This window comes from Euleptes europaea, chromosome 2 (assembly GCF_029931775.1).
Source record: "Euleptes europaea isolate rEulEur1 chromosome 2, rEulEur1.hap1, whole genome shotgun sequence".
Taxonomy (NCBI): Eukaryota; Metazoa; Chordata; class Lepidosauria; order Squamata; family Sphaerodactylidae; genus Euleptes; species Euleptes europaea.
The window spans coordinates 80,292,076-80,316,672 of NC_079313.1; the positions used below are offsets into that span (position 1 = coordinate 80,292,076).

General features: G+C 44.8%; 1 protein-coding gene across 1 annotated transcript; it reads left to right on the plus strand.

The window, feature by feature from the left end:
- Window positions 1-3,877: 3,877 nt before the first annotated feature.
- On the plus strand, window positions 3,878-11,702 carry C2H1orf210 (chromosome 2 C1orf210 homolog). The gene is made up of 4 exons (XM_056844178.1): window positions 3,878-3,964; window positions 5,264-5,771; window positions 8,378-8,515; window positions 11,329-11,702. The coding sequence occupies exons 1-4, from the start codon at window positions 3,878-3,880 to the stop codon at window positions 11,700-11,702; spliced, it is 1,107 nt and encodes a 368-aa protein (XP_056700156.1).
- Window positions 11,703-24,597: the final 12,895 nt, after the last annotated feature.

Genomic DNA, 24,597 nt, shown 5'->3' on the forward strand with positions numbered 1-24,597 from the left:
AAAATGGGCACCAAGAAGTTAACCATTTGTCAGTCAACCCAACAGGTCAGTCATCAGCCAGCCCATTGGCCTGGAATAGGGTTGCCAACCTCCAGGTACTAGCAGGATATCTCCTGCTATTACAACTGATCTCCAGCTGATAGAGATCAGTTCACCTGGAGAAAATGGCCACTTTGGCAATTGGACTCTATGGCATTGAAGTCCCTCCTCTTTCCAAACCCCACCCTCCTCAGGCTCCGCCCCAAAAACCTCCCACCAGTGGTGAAGAGGGACCTGGCAACCATAGCCTGGAAGCCTGCTGGGTACCAGGCCCAGGTGTGGGATGAAGGGGGGGGGGCAGCTGATCCTTCTCCCAGGCAGAGAGATGTTGGAAGAATTTTAGTAAGCATTAGATAGTAAGCAGCTGTGTTTTCTTTTGTATTCTGTAGTTTTCCAACTTTTCTGTAGTTCTCCAACTTTTCTGTAGATTTGCCCACTATTGGTTTTGTCTGTGTGCTTCGTAATAAAATCTGTAAAACTTGCTACTTTGAATGGAGGGACTTCCAGGAGTATCTTATCCATGTGCCTGTCCTTCTAAACCCCCTGGAAAAAGAAAGGTGGGGACCCTAACCATTTCCCACATACATAGACAGAGAGACATATGTTCAAGGGTATATCTTAGACTGATGTCAAGTAGTCCGGATTTGAATTTTTTTAGGTTTACCTCCAAGTGGTGGTGTGTGGAAACTACCAACGCTATGTCTCTGGTGTCATGAAACGGAGGGATCCATAAGTTTGGGGATCTGTGACCTTGTTGCAGCGGCCAGGATCCTTTAAGAGCAGGGGTGGGGAACCTTTTTCCTGCCAAGGGCCATTTGCACATTTATAACATCATTCGGGGGCCATACCAGGTGTAGATCTCCTGGTGGGGGGGAGAGGCTAGGGTTGCCAGGTCTCCTGCCACCACCTGGAGGTTGTCAACCCCAGGGGAGGCCACGCAGAGAAGGCCTGGAGGGCTCCCCCCAGTCCTCCCCCCCCCAGGCGGGAGGGCAGCCAGTGGTGGGCCCGAGCAAGCGAGGCGCCAGGGAGGCGCAGCCCGTGGTTGATCGGCAAGGGAGGAAGGAAGGAAAACAGAGAAAGAGGAAAAGGGAGAGAGGGTGAAAGAAATGGAAAGAGGGGGAGAAAGAAAAGAACAGAGGGAGACAGACAAAGAAAGAGACAGAAAGAGAGGGAGAGAGAAAAGCCTTCCCCCACACACACCCGCCGGCCCCACGTGACCTGGCCCCAGGCTCCATGCCCTCCCTGCCCCAGAGTCCACAAAAGGCCCCCTGAAACCCGATTGGCTCCTGAGCACATGCTCTGCTGCCGGGAGCCACGGGCCTCTCCCCCCCCTTGCTGCTCAACAGCCGACAGGCAGCAAGAGGGGCTTACAGTGTGCCCCGGCGCTCCTGCAAATTTATAGGGGGAAGAGGAAGAGGCGAGAGGAGGTCCAAAGGGCGCCGCAGCAACCCTGCAAGCCGTGGCCCCAGGAACACCCTCAGGGAGGGCCACCCTATGCCACGCCTCCACGGAGGGGGCCCCGGAGCTCCCAAGGGCCACAAAAAATGACCTCGGGGGCCGCATACGGCCCCTGGGCCTGAGGTTCCCCATCCCTGTTTAAGAGCCTCAGTGTATGACAGCTGGCAAGAGATAGCCCCCTGTTTACATCCATATTCTTTTAAGCAGTATGTCCTTGAAGACAGAACTGTTGGTTCAAGTAGCTGAAAGTAATTTAAGTTCAAAAACTTGGTTTATTATATAGCTTTAGCAGGCACAACAATTACTGTATTACTCATTTGGATAGACTGGACCCAGTCCAAATCTCCTCCTACTTTCTTGTTTCCTGTCCTATCAGGCTACATCTACCAGCAAGCAGTGTTTCCAGCTATGTTTTGTAGCCATTACTATTTCTAAGAAAAGTGCCACAAGGACATGAAACCAGAGCCCCAAAAAGAGAAACACTGGTACTCTGTACACATACGCCATACAATAACTCTACATTCTGCCTGTAGGGCAAATAGCAGCTCTGCAGAGGGTGGCTGGGGGGGGATTTGCATCAGGGAAACAGCAAAGGGGGAAAGGTTAAACATCCCGCTCTCCCTCTCCAAGGCCCTGATCCAAATAGGACCCCATGTAGCTGCAATTAACATTTTTTAAAAACAAGGAAGATCCTGATCACAGATCTTTCATACCAAGTATAGGTGAGGCCCTTTTGTTGTCTCAGACAGACAATAAAATAAATGGAAGAATTTTTTTTCTTTTAAAACAAATGTGTAGGAAAGCCCTAGGATTGCCAGGTCCCTCTTTGCCACCGGCAGGAGGTTTTTGGGGCAGAGCCTGAGGAGGGTGGGTTTTGGGGAGGGGAGGGACTTCAATGGCATAGAGTCCAATGGCCAAAGCAGCCATTTTCTCCAGGTGAACTGATCTCTATTGGCTGGAGATCTGTTGTAATAGCAGGAGATCTCCAGCTAGTACCTGGAGGTTGGCAACCCTAGAAAGCCCTGAGGCTGTCTTTCACAATACGTACACATTTGATGCTGGCTTTTCAGTATGAACTTCTTTGGAGGTATTACTAAAGTTCCTTGTGTTTGTATTAATAAGGTTGACTTGTGGGGCACTCCCTCCCTGCTGTGTTCTGTCATAGGGTAAGGGAGGCTGATTCCAGTTAATGTGTAACAGGCTCCTTTACCTTTTACCTTGGTCAGATGCAGCCTCCATTTTCTCAGGCACCTGCCACTCCCTCAGCACACCAAGCCAGGAAGAAGAGTGAGCGTGACAAAAAAGAGAGAGACGAGAGACAGAGCACTCCCCACCTGGCGTAACTCTCAAGGTAAATGCTTTGCCTCCGGTTGGGAGCATTTGGGGAAGAGTGGGGCCAGGCAAAGGTGGCAAATATTTCGAGAAACAATCAGTCCTCATAGCAAGGTACTTTTTGGAAGCTGGGAACAGGGGAATGTCTTTTCTGTCACTGGGGAGCTAAGATTGCTGCCTGGAGCTGGGGGGTAAGGTGATCTTGGGTGTTACCCAGCATCAGGAAACCAGTCTTTTTTTCTCCAGAACAAGGCAAACAATAAAGCGCCTTTGCATTCTGGCATGTCTTGTATGCAGCAGTGTCAGCAAATAACATTCTCTCGGTGTGACCACAGCTTATAGAGCCTGATTTCAGATTTATAGGCAATGGACATCAAAGCCAGTACAGGGGACAGTCAGGAAATCTTTACTATTTTAAGAAAGCCAGTGCTTGATTTGACTCAGCTCTTCCTCCTCCAGATTTAACTGGTTATTACTTATCTCCCTCTCCTCAGATCCGGTCCCAGAAGGTTCCGTTCAAGGCAAGATGTCAAAGACAGAGGCAAACTGAAGGAAGCGATACAGGTGAGGAAGTGAAGCACGAAACTGAGGCTCCGAATTCAGGCCAGAGGTCAAAATCAAGAACTTGGTCCTTGCACAGAGCCAGTAAAATGGTGAATTGGATGTTGGAATGAACAAGGACTAGGTTCTTGAGTGATGGATAGCAGATGGAGAAAAAAGGAAATCAGGAAATATCTGAGTTCAAAGAGTCATTGGCAAGGCAGAAATTCAGGTCCTTCTCTCCTGTCTGAATCTTAACGCCAAGTTTGTGTCCTGGTTTTAATCTTGCATTCTTGTCCTAACCCCTGTAACTTCAAAGCTCACCTCTCTCTCAGTTCTCTACATCTCTGTGTGCATGCACACATGTAATTTGAATCTCAGTAGTCCCCGAGTTGACATGCACCACCTTTATTTACAGGATGGAGGAATGTTATTTCATAATCTTACCATACTCTTCCTATGCCTTTACACTATTGTTTTTCTTTCTTTTGCAACTTCTTGAAGGACAATGGCAGCTTCCTTGTACATCTGGGTCTCCAGCGTTCTCTTGGTCTGGTCTGTGGTGGCAGGACATCCTTGTACCATTGACAAACAGGTGAGCAAGGAATGCTTCTGCTAGGCATAGGATAATCTGATCCTTCTATATGGGATTTAGTTCTAGGATCACCTTGGCCAGTCTTATTTCATTGAATGCCAGCACTGTGAAAACAATTGGTTCTGTCTTTTATGGCAACTGTTCTTGCCTTCAGGCTGGCTTCTTTAGTTGCTATTTAATAATGAACTAATGTCATACCATTGGATGTCCTGCAGTCTGACCCTGTGCACATTTGTTCAAATGTAAGTCCTATGGAATTCAATGGAACTTATTCCCTGCTACATAGGGTTGAAGTGAAGTAATCACTCCGCTTTTACTCAGACACAACGCAAGTTTATCTTTTAAAAACGGCATCAATAACAATGCTGCAATCTTAAACTGAGTTCTTAGGAAACTCTGCTTAGGAAGGCACCGAAAGGGATTAAAGTCTTCAACTTTAGCACTGCCAACCCCCATACTGACCCCTGTGTGTCTAAAGAGTGGATTGGGGGGAGTGAGAGATTAGCAGGGTCAGCAGGTTTGTGGGGGGTGGGTTGGTATAAACCCTGAGCAACTGTGTTCTGCATTTTTCATCTAGTGCTTTCTGCCCTTCCAGCATGAGGCTTAATTGTGCAACCATGAGTGCAGGAAGTCTTCTCAACTCATAAATGTGGCTTTCCAGCACAAATTCATCACTTCATTAAACTATTTGTTTACTCACTACCTAAAGTGATGCCGTTTGCAAACCATGACTACTTTCACAGTGTAACATGCAAAAACAGCCTTGAATAAGTCAGACCACTGGCCCATCTAGTTTAGTGTTGGCTTCTATGATGAGCAGAAGCTTTCCAGGGTCTCAAGAAAAGAAACGTATTTCTTTGATTCTTTAACTGGATTCTTTACTTGGAGTTGCCAGAGACTGAACCTGGATCTTCTGTATGCAAAACACATAGTCAACCACTGAACCTTCTATGCATTTACTTGTCAGGGGGCTCCAGTGACTTTCAGTTTTAGGTAGGGCGAAAAAGCATGGTCGCTTTAGCCTCCTTTATTCCCTGTTTCAGCCAGGATTCAGCCAGGATCGAATGCATGCATGTACGCCGAATGTGCGTCCGATCCTGGCTGAATCCTGGCTGAAACAGGGAATAAAGGAGGTTACAGCGACCATGCGTCTCCCCCACACACCCCGTAAAAGCTGCAAGATGCATTTTCCTGACACCTAATGCCCAGTGATTCTGCTAGGGAAGGGATCCTTGTATTAACTGAAAAACGGATTCAGTAGATGATGCTTGAACTACTTGAGGTATTATGTTTTCACAGGGATGGGCTGCTTGCAGTGGGAAGAGTCTTCGCCAGGTTCCCGGTTCTCTCCCCAGACATATTACCAGCCTGGATCTGTCCTTTAACTCCTTGAAGATGCCAAAACATGGAAATTTTCTGAGGAGCTTCCCTTCTCTGCACTTCCTAAACCTCTCTAGTAATACCATTCCGACTCTTTATCCTGAACTCTTTTGTAACCTCAAGACTCTCCATCTGTTGGATTTAAGCAGCTGCAGCATTTCCATCATACACCCAAAGAGCTTTGTGGGCTTGGGGAACCTTCACACGCTGCTCCTAAAAAACAATAAGCTTCAGTCCCTTGACCCCTCCATATTCCATGTTCCTTGGACCCTTGTTCAGCTGGATCTTCGAAACAATGAGCTGTCCACTGCAGGTGAACTCATTCCACTACTTACGCAACAAATCCACCATGTCAAGCTTCAAGGGAACCCATGGGTGTACAATGGCTTCATAACTCCTGTCCAGCAAGGGCTGCAACAAAGAGAAGGTGAGGCAAGAAAAGGGAATTGAAATTTAATCAATGTACAAATCAATATATCTCATTCTCAACATGGCTATATTGGTGAATACTTAAATCCAAGGACTGGGGCCTTAAACAGACAAGACAGATCTTTCTACAAACCAGAAAAAGCCCCAAGTTTGTAAAAAAATCTGAAATCTAATAAAAATAAATAAAATTTAAAAACTCCTCAAATAATAGAAACAATGCCTGCAACTTTAAGAAATTGATGCTCTCTCGGTGGCCATTGTGGGGGTTGCTATGCAACCATAACAGTATTACCTGCTTTCAAGCCTTGTTTTCTATCAGTAAAAATCAAAGGGAGGGACAGCGGACTTTCCAGGGTTATTTTGGCCTTTGAGGGAAGACTCATCTCATCCAGCCCTGGCAGCAACCACCTGATTTGCATGACTCACCCAGGCCTAGCTGCTTAATTCTGTTCAACAGCAGCCATCCCATGAAAGCCATTGCGGTATAGTAGTTGGAGTTTCAGTCCAGGATCTGGGAGACCCATGTTTAATTCATCCCTCTGCCCTAGAAGGCCACTGGGTGACTTTGGGCTAGCCACAAATTCTGAGCCTAACCTACCACACAGGGTTGTTGTGAGGATAAAATGGAGATGAGAATCATGTAGGCTGCTTTGGATCTCCATTGTGAAGAAAGACAGGGTATAAATAAATAAATAAAATAGCTGATCATGGGTGGCAGATAAAAGGGAGGTAGGTCGGTGGGCAAGAAGGCAGCATGGTATAGCCTGATCTTGTCAGATCTTGAAAGTTAAGCAGGGTCAATACTTGGAAGGGTGATCCACCAAGGAAGAATCTGCAGAGGAAGGCAATGGCAAACCACCTTTGCTTCTCGCTTGTCTTGAAAGCCCCTTGCTGGGGTTGCCATAAGTTGACTGCGACTTGGCTAGGAGGTTAATTAGGCTCAGCTGCACTGCTGGCAGGTGTTGAGCTCCTGCAGCTGTACTGTGCTTTGGCTAGAATCCTGCAAAGAAATGTTGCTCTCTCTTCACAGCTCTGGGATGGGATTGTGTGTTGCTAGTCTAGCAACAGAGTCACTGGGCTGGTCAGAGGGTTCATGATACTGGGAAAGGTGAGGATATGGGGGCAGCCAGGAGGAAGAAAAGATTAAATAGCCTGGGGGAGAGATATAGGAGGAAGTGGGGTACCACACACAATTTCTTGCAGATTCTCCACTATGCAACTGGGCCTGGCCTGGTCCAGCAGCTGGCACCACACACATCTGGGTCAGGTTCGGCAGCTGGCACTGCACAACTGCACTGACCCTGGCCCTATGGCTGGAACCACACAACTGAGTTCAGCCTGGGGGCCAGCAATGCACAGAATTTTCCCAGAGTGGGGCGACCAGGTGGAGGGAAGGAGGGAAAACTGAACATGTTTGGGGAGTGTAGATAAAGGTAGTTTGGTTGGTGGGTGGGAAGGAGAGAAGGAAGCAGGAAAAGAGTAGAGGCCATGGGGTTTTTAGAGAAGGGAAGGCGGAAATAGTTGGGGAGGAGAAAACAAGATGTTTCCCTGCTTGTGTGTGTATACACACTCGCACACACATAATGAATATAGTCTTTGATCCAGCATCCGGCTTACAGCAACCCTATGAATTAATGACCTCCAAAATGTCTTATCGTGAACAGCCTTGCTTGGGTCTTGCAAACGAAGGGCCACGGCTTCCGTTTTGATCCAGCATCTGTCAATCCATCTCATGTTGGGTCTTCCTCTTTTCCAGCTGCCTTCAACTTTTCCTAGCATGATTGTCTTTTCCAGTGACTCTTGTCTTCTCATATTGTGACCAAAGTATGATAGTTTAGTCATTTCTAGGGAGAGTTCAGGTTTGATCTGATCTACAACCCACTTATTTGTCTCTTTGGCAGTCCACGGTATCCATAAAACCTTCCTCCAACACCACATTTCAAATGAATCAACTTTCTTCCTGTCAGCTTTCTTCATTGACCAACTTTCACACCCCTACATAGTAACTGAGAATACTATAGTATTAATTATCTTGGTTGCCAGCAACACAGCCACTTAAGGATCTTTTCTAGCTTCTTCATAACTGTCCTTCCCAGACTCCTTTTGATTTCTTTGTTGCAGTCTCCTTTTTGGTTGATGATTGAACCAAGGAATAGAAAATCCTTAACAATTTCAATTTCTTAATTATTAACTTTAAAGTTGTGTAATTCCCCAGTAGTCATTACTTTTGTCTTCTTGATGTTCAGCTGTAATCCTGCTTTGGCACTTTCTGCTTTAACCTTCATTAGTAGTCATTTCATGTCTTCCCTGTTTTCTGCCAGTAAAGTGGTATCATCTGCATATCTCAAATAGTTAATGTTCCTTCCACCAATGTTCATGCCACCTCCATCTAAATCTAATACAGCTTTCTTTATGATATGTTCTGCATATGGATTGATAAGTGATTTTTAGACCATCTTAAATCGGGAAGTGGGTGAAAAGTTTTTGATCTGAGTACTGTAAGACCTTGTAAGAAACTGGTGACCCATATTACACCCAACAGAATGGAGGTGGGGTGGGACCAAAGTCAGTCTCAAGATCCACATATTAGTTCTTGTTTCCTAGTTAAACAGATCCTCTATGAATCACACCCAGAACTCAAGACTCAGGAAATTACCATTCTCAATGATCAAGATGTTGTCCAAAGACGAAAATATCGGATCCGTCGGGAAGAATCCAACACAACTCCACCAACAAATGGCAGTAAGGCTGAATTAATCGACTGTATTTAAAGTACTTTTCAGCCCCTCTCCTACTATCAGTGTGCATGTGTGAAAAAATGAAAGGCAGTTCTAAATATGTAAATGTGAGGTTTCTGAAGTATGCATTTGAAGGGCGCTGAGCTTTGGAATCAGTTAACTGCCATGTAAGAAGTTTGATTTACAATTGCATTTCAGCATTCCTGCTTGCTACCACACATGAGTGATTTGGGCCTAAGCAAAACAAAATATAAGACCTTGGTCCCACAGACCATTCCACAGTTCTCCAGTGAGGCCATTTTCTCCACTGAGCCTAGGAATCGCCACCATCTGATGGTTTTCAAATAGACCTTTTTGGGAGAATGAAGTCTTCATTTATTTAGGCATTTCCCAAGTCCCAGCTAAAGTACCTGAGCCAGTTCACGATAATATAAAATACCCCCCAAAAAACCCTCAGTAAATTCTGTAATAAGACAATAAATAAGCAGCTGTAGATTAGCTGAAATAAAAGTCAGCAATTAAAACAAGATTTGAAAGCTAGTAATGCCACAAGATCAAACATGAAACGTTAATTATCGCTAAACCTAGGGAGAACAAAAATGTCTTCACCTGTTGCTAAAACTTAAAAGAGTGGGCACCAGTCAGATTGCTGTGTGTGTGTTCACAACCAAGGCACCACTACAGAAAAGGCCTTAACTTTTCTGATCATCACATTAGAAGATGGGAGCGCACTGAGCAAGGCCTCTGATCCAGATTGGAACAGATTTGTGTGGGAGAAGGCCGTTTTTCAGATACCCTGGCCCTAGGGATGCCAGCCTCCGTTTGAAACGGCCGTATCCTCCATGAAGTTATTCCTCCTGAATTAATATTTATTACCTCTACTTACCTGCATGGGATGAATACAGAAGACTGTTGAGCATATCTTGAGAGAAACTGCACCTTTTTATTGAACTTTTTTCATTCACCACCATCCTAGAGATGATTTTGTGTATGTGTGTTACAACTGTATGAATGGTTCTTTTTGTATATTTATGAAGTGCGTATTGTATTAGACACGGTAGCATATAAATATTTGTTTGCACTTATTATTCTTCGCTCCTGTACTGAATTTCTTATCCTTTGATACTAGCACAGTGGTGTCTATTTTCTCCTCCTAGCCTCCAGGTAGTGGCTGGAGATCTCCTGCTATTACATCTGATCTCCAGGCAATAGAGATCAGTTCACCTGGAGAAAATGGCTGCTTTGGAAAGTGGACTCTATGACATTATACCCCATTGAAGTCCCTCCCTTCCCGAAACGCCACCCTCCCCAGGTGCCACTCCCAAAATCTCCAGGTATTTCCCAACCTGGAGCTGGCAACCCTACCTGGCCCCAAACCACTTATAACTTTAAGCACCATTATTCTGAATTGTGCTTTGAAACAAACTAGCTTTTTAATTAGGTATTTCTAGTTGTACTTCCTGTGTACTGGACACCATTGCTCATTGGAGTAACACATTGGATCAGAAAAGTCTACCTAATAGTTTTGTTCCTGGAAAGCCATTAACAAATGGGCAAATTAGCTGATCCCAGATCCCAGCTTCACCACAACTGTTATAAGCTTTTTCTCTACAATGATGGATATGATCAAAACAAAGCAAAAGTCTCTAGTATGGTTACAGGACACTTAAGAAGTCTGAGGAGATGGCCACATGCAGTAGCTCCCACTCTCACTGGGTAGGGTAGCATACAACCAGAGGAGCAGCATGTGTCCGTGGCACTGTTCTCCATGGAGGTGACCCCACAGACAGCCCTGATAATAGAGTCTGATCAGAATACAAATCAGGTCCCATGGGTGGCCATCTTTGTGGCTGGTTAAGGAGACTGGTGGGGGTTAAGCCCTGGTATATAAGGATACTTTCTGTATGAACATACCCAACTAGTAGAATAAGAACTGTTGTCTCAATCCTCATTAGGCATCTGAGCAGTTTCCTTTTCACCCTCTTTTTCTTCTCACTAACTTCTGCAGATTATTCCCTCTGAAGGGATTTAAAAACAAAACCCCCCACAAAACAAAAACAGGAACCTGCTCAGATTTAGTGATCTTCCATGTGCTTGGATCACACATTTCCTGCCATTGTCTTCTCCAGATTTTACCAGCTCTTCTGTATTGAAATCTCCCAGACAAACAGATAGTCAGTAGGCTATCTTCCTTCCCCATCCCTACCCAATAATCAAATCTCAAAGTACCCTGATCCACAAACCAACCAAGAAGGATTTTTAACTTTGTTTTTCTTCAGGTTATCCTGGAGATTACCCTCCACAAACTTTCTTCGAGTCATTTTATGCCTCTCTTTTACATTAAGCCAAGATTAGATAACCTTGTAAAATGCACAGGGGCATCGGGCAACATAAAACCGTGTCAGGCCCAACTGTAGCTCACAGCTCTGTAAATATAGCAATCCCTTTAGCTGAGTGTTGACATTAATAACTCCGAGATGTAGTTAGACTCAACTCCTGGCCTCTTCTCTCATTCCCCTTCCAGTGTATTGTGTACAGATCACTGATCTAAAGTAGACACCTGCCAAATAATAGCAACACTTGATCAATTTTCATGGCTCAGCTTTCTCCAAAGAAAAGAATGTCATTTTTGTCAGAGATAATTGCCTATTACCGCAGTCATGACCTTTGCTGTATTCTGGGTGGCTCTAGGCTGGGACTTAATGCTTTCTGTTCAGACTGATTGAGTAAGATGAGAAAGGTTAAGGGTCTTTCCTCAGTGAGAAGATAGGTATTTCCTGAATAACCCAGTCCCACCCATTTGTCTTTCCTTTGCAGCATCCATACTACCACCTGCAAAAGCTGCAAACAGCTGGCCGTATTTTGCTGGTTTCGTGCTTCTGGCTGTTGGCATCTCCATTGGAATTGCATTAATTGCAAAATGCAAATTGCTCCAGAGGAATCGTGCCAGCTACCATCACCAACGGCTGCCTGATTCGCATTCCATCGGGAGCAGCCGTACTGAGGATGTACCTGGCTGGGGGGAAGCTGACATGGACGTGGCCGACAGGAGGAACCAGCCAGTCCCTGGGGCAGCTGGTTGCCTTGCAGAGGATGATGATGGTTTCATTGAGGATAACTACATTGAACCCAGTCGTGACATGCAGAAAGAGGAGGAGGAAGAGGAAATGGAGCCCCATTTCAAACTCTGAGGGTCTAGTAGAAAACATGGTCCAATTATCTGCACTCTCCAGTACCTGTATCAAGCCTTCCTTTTCCATTGCCTAGGGCAGGGGTGTCAAACATAAGGTCCGAGGGCCGGATCCGGCCCCTTGAGAGCTCTTATTCGGCCCGCAAGCCAGCTCAGCCAGCCACTCCCTCCCTCCAGTCCCGATCTGAGCTGGCGAGGCATGGCCCAGCCCAAACAAGTGACATTTATGTAATATCCGGCCCTTGTAAAAATTGAGTTCGACACCCCTGGTCTAGGGTGCTTCCAGTGACTTCACAACAACCTTTGGAATTTGATCTCTCTCCTTTAACCACCAGGGGTCATGCCACAAGCGGTCACAAGGGCCCATTGCCTTTGAACAAGCTTTCCTGTTCTCTGAACTGTAGCATGTGCTCAGTATCCTTTTGTAGCTTGATCTTATCAATTTTTACTCAGAAGTAAGTCCCACTTATTTTATTGAGACTTACTCCCACATAAATGTGTATAAGATTGCAGCATTAGACCTCTATCAGCATTCCTCTCTACCCCTTCTGGCCCTGGTTTCTGTAGGGGCTCTCTTCCTCAATGGTGGAAGGATCTCTGTATTTTACCCTGCTTGGGATATTTATTATTGCAATACCTTGAAAATTTACCCTACGGGGACTGTCTGATATGGATGATCACATAGGAAATTATGAGACTTTTGTAATGAAGGACTGATGAAGATGTGACTTTGAAACGATCGTATCCTCTTGGAGAACTTTTGTCTGCTGACATCCTTTCATCCATCAATACCTGCTTCTGTGGAAAAAGAATATTATAGAAGGACTATTAATTGAAGTGTACTCACCTTTACTTACCACTTACTTGTTGCTTTGGACACTAGTTGTCTGTGTATGTTGATGGTCATTTAAACAATTGTACATAGTTGCAATACATTTTGCTATTTTCTAACATATTTGCTCCTGTACTAATCTCCAGATGGTGGCAGGAAACCTCCTGCTATTACAGTCGATAGAGATCAGTTCACCTGGAGAAAATGGCCTCGTTGCCAATTGGACTGTATGGCATCGAAGTCCTTCCCTCCCCAAATCCTGCCCTCCTCAGGCTCCACCCCAAAAACCTCCTGCCGGTGGCAAAGAGGGACCTGGCAACCCTATTCTACAGTCACTGGAGATGGAATGGGCTATTTGGAATGAGGATTGTAAGAAAAGAGGCTGTAAAACTTAAGATGTGTTGCCATCATGTACCAAGAGCATGGGGGTTGTTTGGAGGATCTAGGCATGTCTGGGAGGAGCTCTTTGTTCACTCTTCTCTTGTGTGTGGCCAAAGCTGGTAAGTGTGTCTATATCAGAGGCACTGTATAGCACTGAAGGCTAATAACCATAGTTCTAGCTCTTGACTGCTTGCATTTGTGATCTGGAATACAGTTGTTCAATTAGCTCAATACTGTCTGTGATGAAAATTATGTCCAGGGATATAACCACACAACTGCCCTGCATTTGTATCATGTTGTATTCTTTCTTTTAAAAAATTTGAAAATTATGTGGAGGATGTATGTCGATGTGAGATTAAACAGAAAAGAGGTTTAACAATTTTTGTCCAGGGTTTGGGGGTTAGTTTTGCCTTACTGATAAGGGAATGAAAGTGATAAGGTTTTTTCCCGGGGTTCCAGAAAGATTTGCTGGTGAAGACAAAAAGGAGTCTTGTCATTTTACTTTTGCTAGCTGGAATAAAACGGACAAAACTCTCTTCAGCAAAGGAAATGAGGCATGTACTGCTTTCACATGGCGAGGGTTAACCACATTATTTATTTAAAACATTTCTATGCTTCCTTTCCAAGCTATTTAGGGTCCCCAAGGCAGCAAAACTGAAACATTTCAAACATTAAAGAGCATTCTGATTTTTTAATATAATATTTTTAAATATTTAAAAAAATGTTTTAAAAATTGTTTTATTTAAGTGTTTTAAATATTATTTTTAAAACTAACACATATACATACAAATAAGGAGGAGGTCTAAGGGTTAAAGTTAGTTATGGAATGCCAAGCAGAACACAAAAGTCTTCTGATGATGGATGACAATGATAGAGGGAGACAGATGAATCTCCCTGGGGAAGGAGTTTCAAAGTTTTGGTGCCACAACCAAGAAGGCCGTTTGTCGAGTTTTCACACATCCAGCCATAGATGGTGAGGGCACCCAAAGCAGGCCTCCAAAGATGTCCGGAGTGGTTAGGTTGGTTTTTGTGGGAATAGGCAGTCCTTCAGGTACGCTGGCTCCAAGCTGTGTAGTGCTTTAAAGGCCAATATCAGCGCCTGAATTGGACCTGGAAGCAAATTGGGAACCAATGTAGACAGAACAAGACTGGAGTGATAGGTTCCCTACTGTAGTCAACTTTCTGGCCACAGCATTCTGTAGCAACTGGAACTTCCAGACACATTTCAAGGGCAGCCCCATATATACCACATTCTGTAGTATAATATGTTACCAGGGCATGCACCTGTGGCAAGATCTTTGTGCCCAAGAAAGTTGATGAAAGGAATCCCTCCCCACCGCTGTCCTCTGTTTATCCAACAGGAGGCCTGAGTTCAGCAGCATCCTCAAGCTACAAACCTGCTCCTTTATAGGGAATGTAACCCCACCCAGACAAAGAGATTTCCCAGTTCGTTGGGTCAGACCTTCCCTCTACCAGTAGCACCTTTGTTTTGTCAGAATTTTCAGCTTGCTCATCCTCATCCCTCCCAAAACTGTCTCCAGGTATTTGTTCCCAGTTTCCCCAGCCTCCCTAAGATCTGCTGGAAATACAAGACAAAGCTGATTGCCATCTGCATATTGGTGGTAACTCAGCCCAAACCTCTGGATCACTTCTCCCAGAGGCTTCATGTAGATGGAAGACAAAATGCAACCTCATGAGACGTTGAAGGCCAAAGGCCAAGGAGTACCCCAGCATTGCATTCTGAGACCTACCTTCAAGGTATAACTGAAACCACTGCAAACTGGTGCCTCCCAGTCCAGGCCCCAACCGATGGTCCAGAAGTATAGTATGAATAATGGTATCAAAAGCAGCTGAGATATCCATGAGAATTAACAAAGTCACACTCCCCAACGATCTCCCAGTACAGCTCATCCACTAGGGCAACTAAGGCTGTTTCAGTCCCATAGCCAGGCCTGAAACCAGATTGAAATGGATCCAAACAATCCACTTCTTTCAGGAGTCCCTGAAATTGTCCAGCCACCGTCCTTTCAATGTAGGGTTGCCAGCTTTGGGTTGGGAAATACCTGGAGATTTTGGAGGTGGAGCCTGAGGAGAGTGGGATTTAGGGAGGGGAGGGACATCAGTGGGGTATAATGCCACAGAGCCCACCTTCCAAAGCAGCCATTTTATCCAGGTGAACTGATCTCTATTGCCTGGAAATCAGTTGTAATAGCGGGAGATCTCCAGCCACCACCTGAAGGTTGGCAATGCTATTTCAATCACTTTGCTGAAAAATGAAACATTTGAAACTGGTTAATTGTTACTGAGATCTCCTGAGTCCAGAGTGGGTTCTTTAGGAATAGATGCACCTCTGCCCTCTTCAAGGCAGGGGACTGCCCCCTCTCTCAGTAGGGTTGCCAGGTCCCTCTTCGCCACCAGCAGGAAGTTTTGGGGGCGGAGCCTGAGAGGGCAGAGTTTGGGGAGGGGAGGGACTTCAATGCCATAGAGTCCTATTGACAAAGCGGCCATTTTATCCAGGTGAACTGACCTCTATCGGCTGAAGATCCGTTGTAATAGCAGGAGATCTCAAGCTGGTACCTGGAGTTTAAAAAAAGCCTCCGCTGTGAGGCGCATGCTATTAACTTATCTCAATATTTACAATTGGACATCATACCCCGGGGCTTGCGTTTTAAAAGGCTCCGGCTTTACACCAGTCTGATAAACAGTTTGGAGACAAATGGGTTGCTATTTTGAATAAGTGCTCCATTGACTTGATGACTTTGATTATTGAACACTCCTTGGTGGTCAGGGACGCTGTGCAAGAACAAGCTATACAAGCCCAGGAGGAATTTAAAGCTGCAGTGTCTGAAGACACGTTCAATACTCAAATTGAAGCTCTTCAAAAAGAACTTGATGCCTATTCTGCCAATATTGAGGACTATAAACACAAGAAGATCACGCGTGATCAGGAGGATTATGCTCAGGATCGGGTATATTATTGGTTGGGCCAAGGCACACGCCGGCCCCGCAGATTTCAAGGCAAACCCCCTCCTAAAGCCCAATCTGACTCCTCTGTAGAACGTAACTCTTCTAGCAACTCTAGCCTTGGGTCTTATGGCTCTTCGTATTCTTTAAGATCTGGACGTCTGGATTTTCGTCGGGACCCCAAACCACGGGGACGTCAGAAACTAAAAACCTGATTTTCAATTTATCCTCCAGAATCTTAACAACAGATGAGCAAAAGGTATTAGAACTGGGCATCAGCTTTGTTCCCACCCCTCAGTATTCCCGATTTCAAAGTCAAGTTGATCTATTTAAATTTTTCAGAATATTGAAACTCAAGGAACAATTTCGTGACACTAAACCTTATCACAAACCCTTGGTCTCATTTAAACCCAAGTCCACGTATGTACCTAAAAACTGTAGCCATTTTCTTGCCACTTTCCAGTCCCTGGTACTTCGTGACTTACAGAAATTGGAGCGCCGTAAGGCTAATCATATGCAGCACCCCAACGTCTCCCAGTTTCATATGAACATCTTACGTGATTTATCACAGGACACTTCACTGATTTTTCGACCTGCTGATAAGGGCGGGAGTTTAGTTATACAGGATCGTTCCAACTATGAACAAGAAAATTGGAGGCAACTCAGCAACACCACCTATTATAAGCAACTCTCCTCTGATCCTACCAAAAGAGTGTACAATATCATTAAGACGACCATCTATGAAGCTTCTTCTCTCAATTACATCAATAAAAATACCGCTGATTTTTTGCTCGTACAATTTCCACGCGTACCGATTTTTTACAGTCTTCCTAAAGTACACAAATCTTTGGTGTCCCCTCCTGGGAGGCCCATTATCAGTCTAGTTGGTTCTCTACTGGAACCCATTTCCAAATACCTTGACTCCTTTTTGCAAATCTTTGCCCAGGACACTTCTTCTTATCTTTCCGATACAAGACACTTCATTCGTGATGTTGAAGATCTGCTCATTCCTTCTGAAGCCACTTTGGCAACTTTTGACGTCTCTGCCTTATACACAAATATACCTCTTGATGAGGTTCGCTGCATTATTGAAGAATTATTATTCTCTCGTCCTGATCAAACACCGCCTACTCACTTCCTTATGAGTCTACTCGATATCCTTTTTGAGAATAATTTTTTCCGTTATCAGGATACTTTCTTTTTACAGGTCAGAGGTGTCTCGATGGGCGCTGCGTGCGCCCCATCCATTGCCAACATCTTCATGATTCACTTTGAAAAATCTTGTCTTTTTTCTACTACTTTTTTCACCAGTCACGTGTTCTGGTTCAGACGGTACATAGATGACATTTGCATTATTCTCAATTCCTCAGAGTGTTTTCTTTCTTTTTCCACTTGGCTGAACTCCTTACACCCTTCTTTAACTTTTGTAGGATCCCATCATAATTCTGAAATTTCTTTTCTTGATGTTTCCATCTATCGACGGTCTGACAACAGATTGGCTGTCAAGCCTTTCACGAAACCCACAGATTCAGGTTCCAGTCTCCACTTTTCCTCCTTCCACCCCTTGCACCTCCGTTCCAACTTACCTTTTAGCCAGTTCCTGCGCATCAAAAGAAATTCCACCAGAGATGAAGACTTCTTCAGAGCTGCCAATTCGTTGGCGGCCAATTTTCGCAGAAGAGGATATCCACTTGACATCATTCAAAGTGCGCTTGATAGAACCCGTTCTAGATCCAGATCAGAACTGCTGCACCAATCTTCCTCGTCATCTACTCATGGCTCCTCTGCACCCAGAGTAGTAGCTTCCTTACAGTACTCACATCTATCTTTTGACATCAAACGTACTTTGATGCGCCATTGGCATTTGTTACAGGATATTCCTGGATGCAAAGAACCCCCTATTTTGGGGATGAGGAAAACTCGTTCCATACGTGACATCTTAATTAAAACAGATTCTTTACCATCTACCTCTACAATGTCTCCGGGACACCACAAGTGTGGTCATTGCTCCATGTGCCCCTATAGTCTACCCATCAAAGATGTACATTCTAACAGTTCTAAGTTTTCTTACACTCTCAAGCAATTTAGCAACTGCGGCACGGCCATGTCTGTTTACGCGGTCCTCTGTCCGTGCCGTTTGATGTACATCGGTTGTTCATCTCGTCCTGTCCGCCTTAGGATCGGTGAGCACCGAACGCGCATCAGGGCGCGCAATTTAGAGGCACCGCTTGTCCAACATTTCATTAATGCTCATCATTTGGACACTGATATTCTATTTTTTGTTTTATGGCAATTTAAACCTAAACTATTTCATCTTCAGGATGCCAAAAAACTTTTATTGCAACAAGAAGCTCGTCTAATCTATGCCTTTCGGACCCTTACTCCCCTGGGTCTCAATAATGAGTTTGATTTGTCCTGCTTTATCTAAAACTGCACCATCTTACTTATAATTGTACCATCTCTTTAAATATGCACCTTCTGCTATCAGACTGCTATAAAAACGCCCCACTTCCTGTTTGCAGTACCGCTCACATGAGGATACATGCGCTTTTGAATTCCACATAGACGCATTCCCTAGGTACAGCTTATAACCTTTTGTTGTATCTGTTATGTCCTTTTATATAATTTATATTGCAATAATGTTTTCAGCATGCCATATATAAGATGTTATTTATTTCACAGCTGACGGTCATTTGAAAGGATACATGCGCTTTTGAATTCCACATAGACGCATTCCCTAGCTGACGGTCATTTGAACCCTCCTTTTAGCCTACGGGCTGATTAATGCTAACAACGTTGGAGCTGAAGAAAGCCTTGAAACGTGATTTACGACTAGCCACGCGTTCTCCTTTTATCTTGGTTCCTTGGCTGCACTTCTTGGATTTTCTTATCTCTTACTTCTGGACTATTGATGTTTGACCTTATGTTTTGGACTGGATATTCCTGTACTCGTTGTGGATTGTATTTAGTCTAGAGCACTAATTTGTGCCACAGATTTGCTTGCTCTACTGCATGATGTAATGCTTTTCATTTCATTTCATTTATCATTATGCTTGTTGACTTTATGCCTATAAATATTGTCTACACATTCAGAAGTGCTTATATGATTTTTTGTATAGTTTGCATGTTCATTGTTTGCATCATTATTTTGCATTTTTTACCCAGTGTGGTGTTATACTCTTGAGCCCTCGTGCTACCATTTTCTTCAACTACGTTAACTTTGGCACAGGTGTTCCTCATTATTGTAAGGTACCTGGAGTTTGGCATCCCTATCTCTCAGGGAGGCATTTGTTATCTTCTGGAACCAGTCTGCCAGCCACCCCCCAGCAGGTTTAAGCAGGCAGGAAGGGCAAGGGTTCTACAACTTCCAAGAATCCTGTTCACAACTTCACACTGGACAAGCTGAATGGTATCTCACACAACTGGTCAAGTCGGCACCCTGGGACCATCAGATCCTGTCACTGCCAATGTAGAGTTCAAGTCAGAATGGATGTGAGAGATTTTACCCACAAAGTGTTGAACAAAACGATTGCAGCGGGGTGCAGAGCAATCCCTTCCACTGGCCAGAACTCAATAAGCCCCTGCTGCTTTCGTTGCTGCTGCAAATGCAGAACAGTACTCATTGGTGAGCATCTTTCCACATGCAATAGTTTGCTGGGCACTTTTTCTGCCTTCCACCCAACTTTCCCCTTCTGCATGTGCTTGGGTGGGGGTCTTGGAAGCATGACTCTTGGGGACATGATAATCACAGCGACCAGAGTTATTTGCTGCCTCACTTTTTCATTCTTTTTCTTCATGCATGTGCTATAGTGCTGTAACGATTCTATCAAAATTTATAATATATGCAATAGATTGTTACAGCAGGTGGTCCCCTGACCCTGGTGGTCCCTTCCAACTCTATGATTCTATAGCAATTACCAGTTTTAAAAGCCTTCAAAAAGCCCTCTAGAGATGCAGCAACGGGGAAAATGCTGGGGAAACAGTGCCCACAAGAGGCTGGCAGCAGGAAAATGAAGTCCTATGTGGGCAGGACTTCAACAGGGTGGGGAAAGGTGTACCGTTCCTTCCAGACAGTATGCTAACGTGCAAGGACTGTGTTCTTTCCAAAACAGATCAGAGTAAAGCATATTTGGTAAAGAGTGTATTGAGGACAGGGACAAATGTTAAGCAGGACAATTTCAGCACAATGTTGTATAGAAGCATTGCCCCCGCCTCAAGCACTCCAGTTTCAAAGCCAAAACAGAGGGGGAAACCCTCCATGTGGAAGCAGCCTGTCTTCCACCTCCCCAGTGTAAGCCTGTCTCCTCTGCAGCACAGCATTTCCCTTTCTTTTTTGTAGGCATATAGTGCCGTAAGAGGGATTTGTGGGAGATCATGCAAAAGAAAGAATGGCATATTGCAGAAATATGTGCATAAGCTCCTAAACTCCAAATCCTGCCTACCAAAGTGCAAAACAAACAGGATTACCTGTTTTGCTGTTGGCCTTCTGATGGGAAAAACATGACCCAGTAATGTCTGGATGAACTGGCTAGGATTTTGGGATTGGGGGTGGGGGAGGCCCTGCATTTCTAAACATGGCTTCTGCAGGACAAAACATTTTAGAGGGATATGAAGCCACTTCTAGGCTTAGATACAGGAGAGATTTGTGTCATCTTTGTAGAGATATAGCTGTATCATAAATAAACACTTCCTTGTACTTAATTTGTCATGATAACTCTTCCTTCCTCTTTCATTTAACCCCCAAATAGGTCACTTTTAAGACTACCAGATCAAAATTTAGAAACTGGGTTTTTGTTCTTTGTAAAGTTGTGCATGCATACTTTCCTGTTCGTTTACCTTATTTCTGCATCCGGGGGATTCTGTGCAAATGACTGGAGAGGGAATCTGGCAGTGGAGTATCTCATGACAGAGCTATATCCGCTGGTATCTTCAATATTTTTTTCAAATGCCAGCATTCAGTACTCATCTAGCCAAGCTCACTTCAGATTTTGGAGCTTGGTAGAGGAGAATTTGCATGGGTGGGGAGACTATTCAGGGCAGGCAGTGTTTCCCTGGGCAGGTAGTCTCCACTTAAATTGGGGAAATTAGCTGGAGACAGAATGACGGGGATCAATAAACTATGTATACCAGAGGATGGTCCCGGGTGAGAACTCTCAAATGAACAGGCAGTTGTTAGAACTGAAATGGGTTTTATTAATTAAATGTTCAAATAAATGAATTATAAATGATCAACGTACACACATAAAGCAAACAAGAGCTAACTAGAGAAAAGGGAAGAGGCTGGATAGCGTTTAGGGAAGGGTGATAATTACCAGTCTTGAAGGTCTGCGGAATCAGCAAGTTGAGGAGGAAAATGACCGGTGTTTCCAGAAGCAAAGAGAGGGCCCATATGCAAGTGGGGTTGTGTGTACTGATCTACCACACACACATACATTACGGGGGCCAAATGACCTGCTTTTATAACTAAAAATGGGTCCTGAGGCAGTATGAGGTGTTCTGGCAGGAAAGCTGGAGAACAAAGAATCAATTGCTCTTTCGGGGTTTTGACAAAAGGGTGGGAGAGGCGTAATGGTTTGTTAGGTCCCAAGAGAATTTCCTTGAGTACTGACTGATTGGAGGGATAGGTGCAGATAAAGTGAGCAATGTTCTACTTGGAGCGCTAATTAAATCACCTTAAGGTAACACAATGGGGTTTAGCTGGTCCCATTGTTAAGCCAGGCACACTTTTAGGCTGAGGGGACAGTCAGCTGCTAACCCCTTCCTGCTCAGGCCTGGCACAAAATAGTTTCCAATCTCTGAGAAGCATCTATTTTGGGGGAGCAGTATCCTGCTCTGATACCTGTCTTAGAGGCGCCCTTGCCTCCATGAAGCCCTTTAACCGGAGGAGGGGTCCGACTGCTCACTGCAGGGGAATGTACCTCTTTTTTGTGTGTGATTGGAGCAGACGACGGTTTAAGCACAGACCTTGCACCATTATGTTTAGCAAAATCATAATAAAATATTTAATAATTATTTTAACATTTAGATTGCATATTTGAATACTTTTCAATGTTACAGCTGCCAAATAATATAATTTTGAAATTTCAGAACTAGGTTGGGATTTGGGAAAGAGCTACTGAATACTTGCCCCTCCCCCTTTTCTAGGTACTTTGAAGAGTCCAGAGCCTGCCAGGGGGATGAAGTGAAGGGCAAGGGCCAAGTGGCTCTTGGTCTTGTTCAGCTTTATGGACTCTCAGGATCTTCTTGAGGCTTGGATTGGTGGCTTGGTTTAAGGCTTGAGGGAGAGGGGATCCTGTCTATCTGCCCAGAAAGAGAATGATAGTGAGTAGCTGGGTTCGTCTGCTGCAATCCAGTTCTAAACAGACTTTTTCTGTGCTACTGCTGTTGCAGTAAACTGTGTAAACTGCTTAGAGTATGCACATTGCTGAGAAAGGGAGTGTAAAAAGGAGCACATCATAATAACATAACTGAGCAAAACTGTTTTCTTTGATGAACTAAAACAAAAAAGGTGGTGTTGTACAAGCCAGATTACATATATTTGGAGAACATGGCCCAGTACACAGTTCATATTTAGTACACATTAGCAGTGTGTACATGTTATGAGAAAACTGGCACAAGTGGAGCATATTTCCCACTCTGCTCTTGTATATTTCCAGGTCTTCCAATGATCCTTTTCCACAACATCTCACACTAAATATGCTAGGTTTATTTGTCTTTTAGTTCAAAATAGTTTTTTTTCCTGGTGGTTAAAAGTCCTGTCCCTCTGTTTAGAGCTCTGGGTTCGTTCTCTCAATCTCAAAGAATAGGGGTTATGATGAATGGGGATTAACTTGTTTTCATTGTACAATTTGGAAGAAAATAGAAAAATGTACAGCTTCCTCAGACATAAAAAGTACAGGGATGACAATTCCTTTGTCTGCAAATGGAACTTCCTGCTTTTTTGATACCATGCCAGTATCTGCTTGGAGGGGAAAACAGACATTTTTTCATTTTTAAAAAACAAAAAAATGCATTTCAAATGCAGATATAGCCCAGAGCTATCACCCCATATTGAAGGATGATGGATGAGGGGAAGCTGAGGCTGAGAGTGGCTTATGAAAAACAGTTTAGTCCAGAGTCATTCTCACATTGCAGATAGGGCTGGGTCACAACGGAGAGACAGCACTTCACAGTAAGCCTGTAATGTAACCCAGTGCTACTGTACCCAAAATGGAGTTTGAGGTGAGGCTTATAGCTATTTTATATTATGGCCTTCACCTTTCAGATAGGAGTTGAACACATGAAGCTGCCTTATACTGAATCAGACCCTTGGTCCATCAAAGTCAGTATTGTCTACTCAGACCGGCAGCAGCTCTCCAGGGTATCAGGCAGGGGTCTTTCACATCACCTACTTGCCTAGTCCCTTTAACTGGAGATGCCGGGGATTGAACCTGGGACCTTCTGCATGCCAAGCAGATGCTCTACCACTGAGCCACAGCACCTCCCCTGAGGGATAGCCAAGTTGATTCCAGCACAGGCTTTCTGAATCAGAGCTCACTTCATCAGATGAATGACGTGAACGTACATAGCAGAAATGTTCATACTGGAAGCAACAGAAAGGCAGGAACGGTGAGATGAACTCATTTCACCAATGGGGCCCGCGGACCTAAATCACCTGAAACCAACATATATTGAAAACAAAAGATACCACACCCCCACCCTCCCTCCCAATGCAACAAAGATCAGCGTCATCCAGTCGTCCCTTCTGCCATCGCTCAACTGAATACGGTTAATTGTCGTGCAATTTATGCCCTGACCTGTATGGCCCAGGCTAGCCTGATCTCATCAGATCTCAGAGGCTAAGCAGGGTCAGCCCTTATTAGTATTTGGATGGGAGACCACCAAGGAAGTCCAGGGTTGCTGTGCAGAGGAAGGCACTGGCAAACCACCTCTGTTACTCTCTTGCCTTGAAAACCCCATAAGGGGTCGCCATAAGTTGGCTGCGACTTGACGGCACTTTATACACACACACACACACACACACACACACACACACACACACACACACACACAGCCTTAGGTTGTAGCACTGGAAAAATATATTCTGGCTGCTTTGTTCAAACTCAGCTTGTTCCCCCCCCCCCCCGGCCAACTGCACTGCTGGAGGGCACCTGCATCAAAGACACTTCAAGATACTCTTGTTCTGGTCCAGATATCTGCACACAAAAAACCAGATAATTATGCCATCAAGCATATTCTAGCTTTTGGCTATCAGGCCAGGAGACCAGTTGAAACACCCAGGAAGATAGGGTTTCTGCAACTGAGACTGGATGGGAGCAGGTGTAGAAATCTTGGGGAGCATTCAGAACTTTTGGGGACAAATGGGGGCATTTGGGATTTTAGCCAGTAAAACTGTAGCCAGGGGTCGCCATACGTCGGCTGCGACTTGACGGCACTTTACACACACACACAATTTATGCCCCCCCCCCCGTTCGCGCACCCGGCCGGCCGGCCACGTGGAGCATGAACTGAACCGGAAGCCGGGCCGCACCATGAAACCAAGGCGTCCCTCTGACCCTCACCCCCCCTTCTCTAGCGAGACGGAGGAGGAGGAGGGGGGCTTCCGTGAATGACGTCACCGGGCGGAAACCGCCTTGCCGTGTCCATGCAGGTTTGGATGAAGCGGGGCGGCGCGGGTGCGTGGGAACTGCTGGGGGAAGGGACCGTTCACGGGAACGGG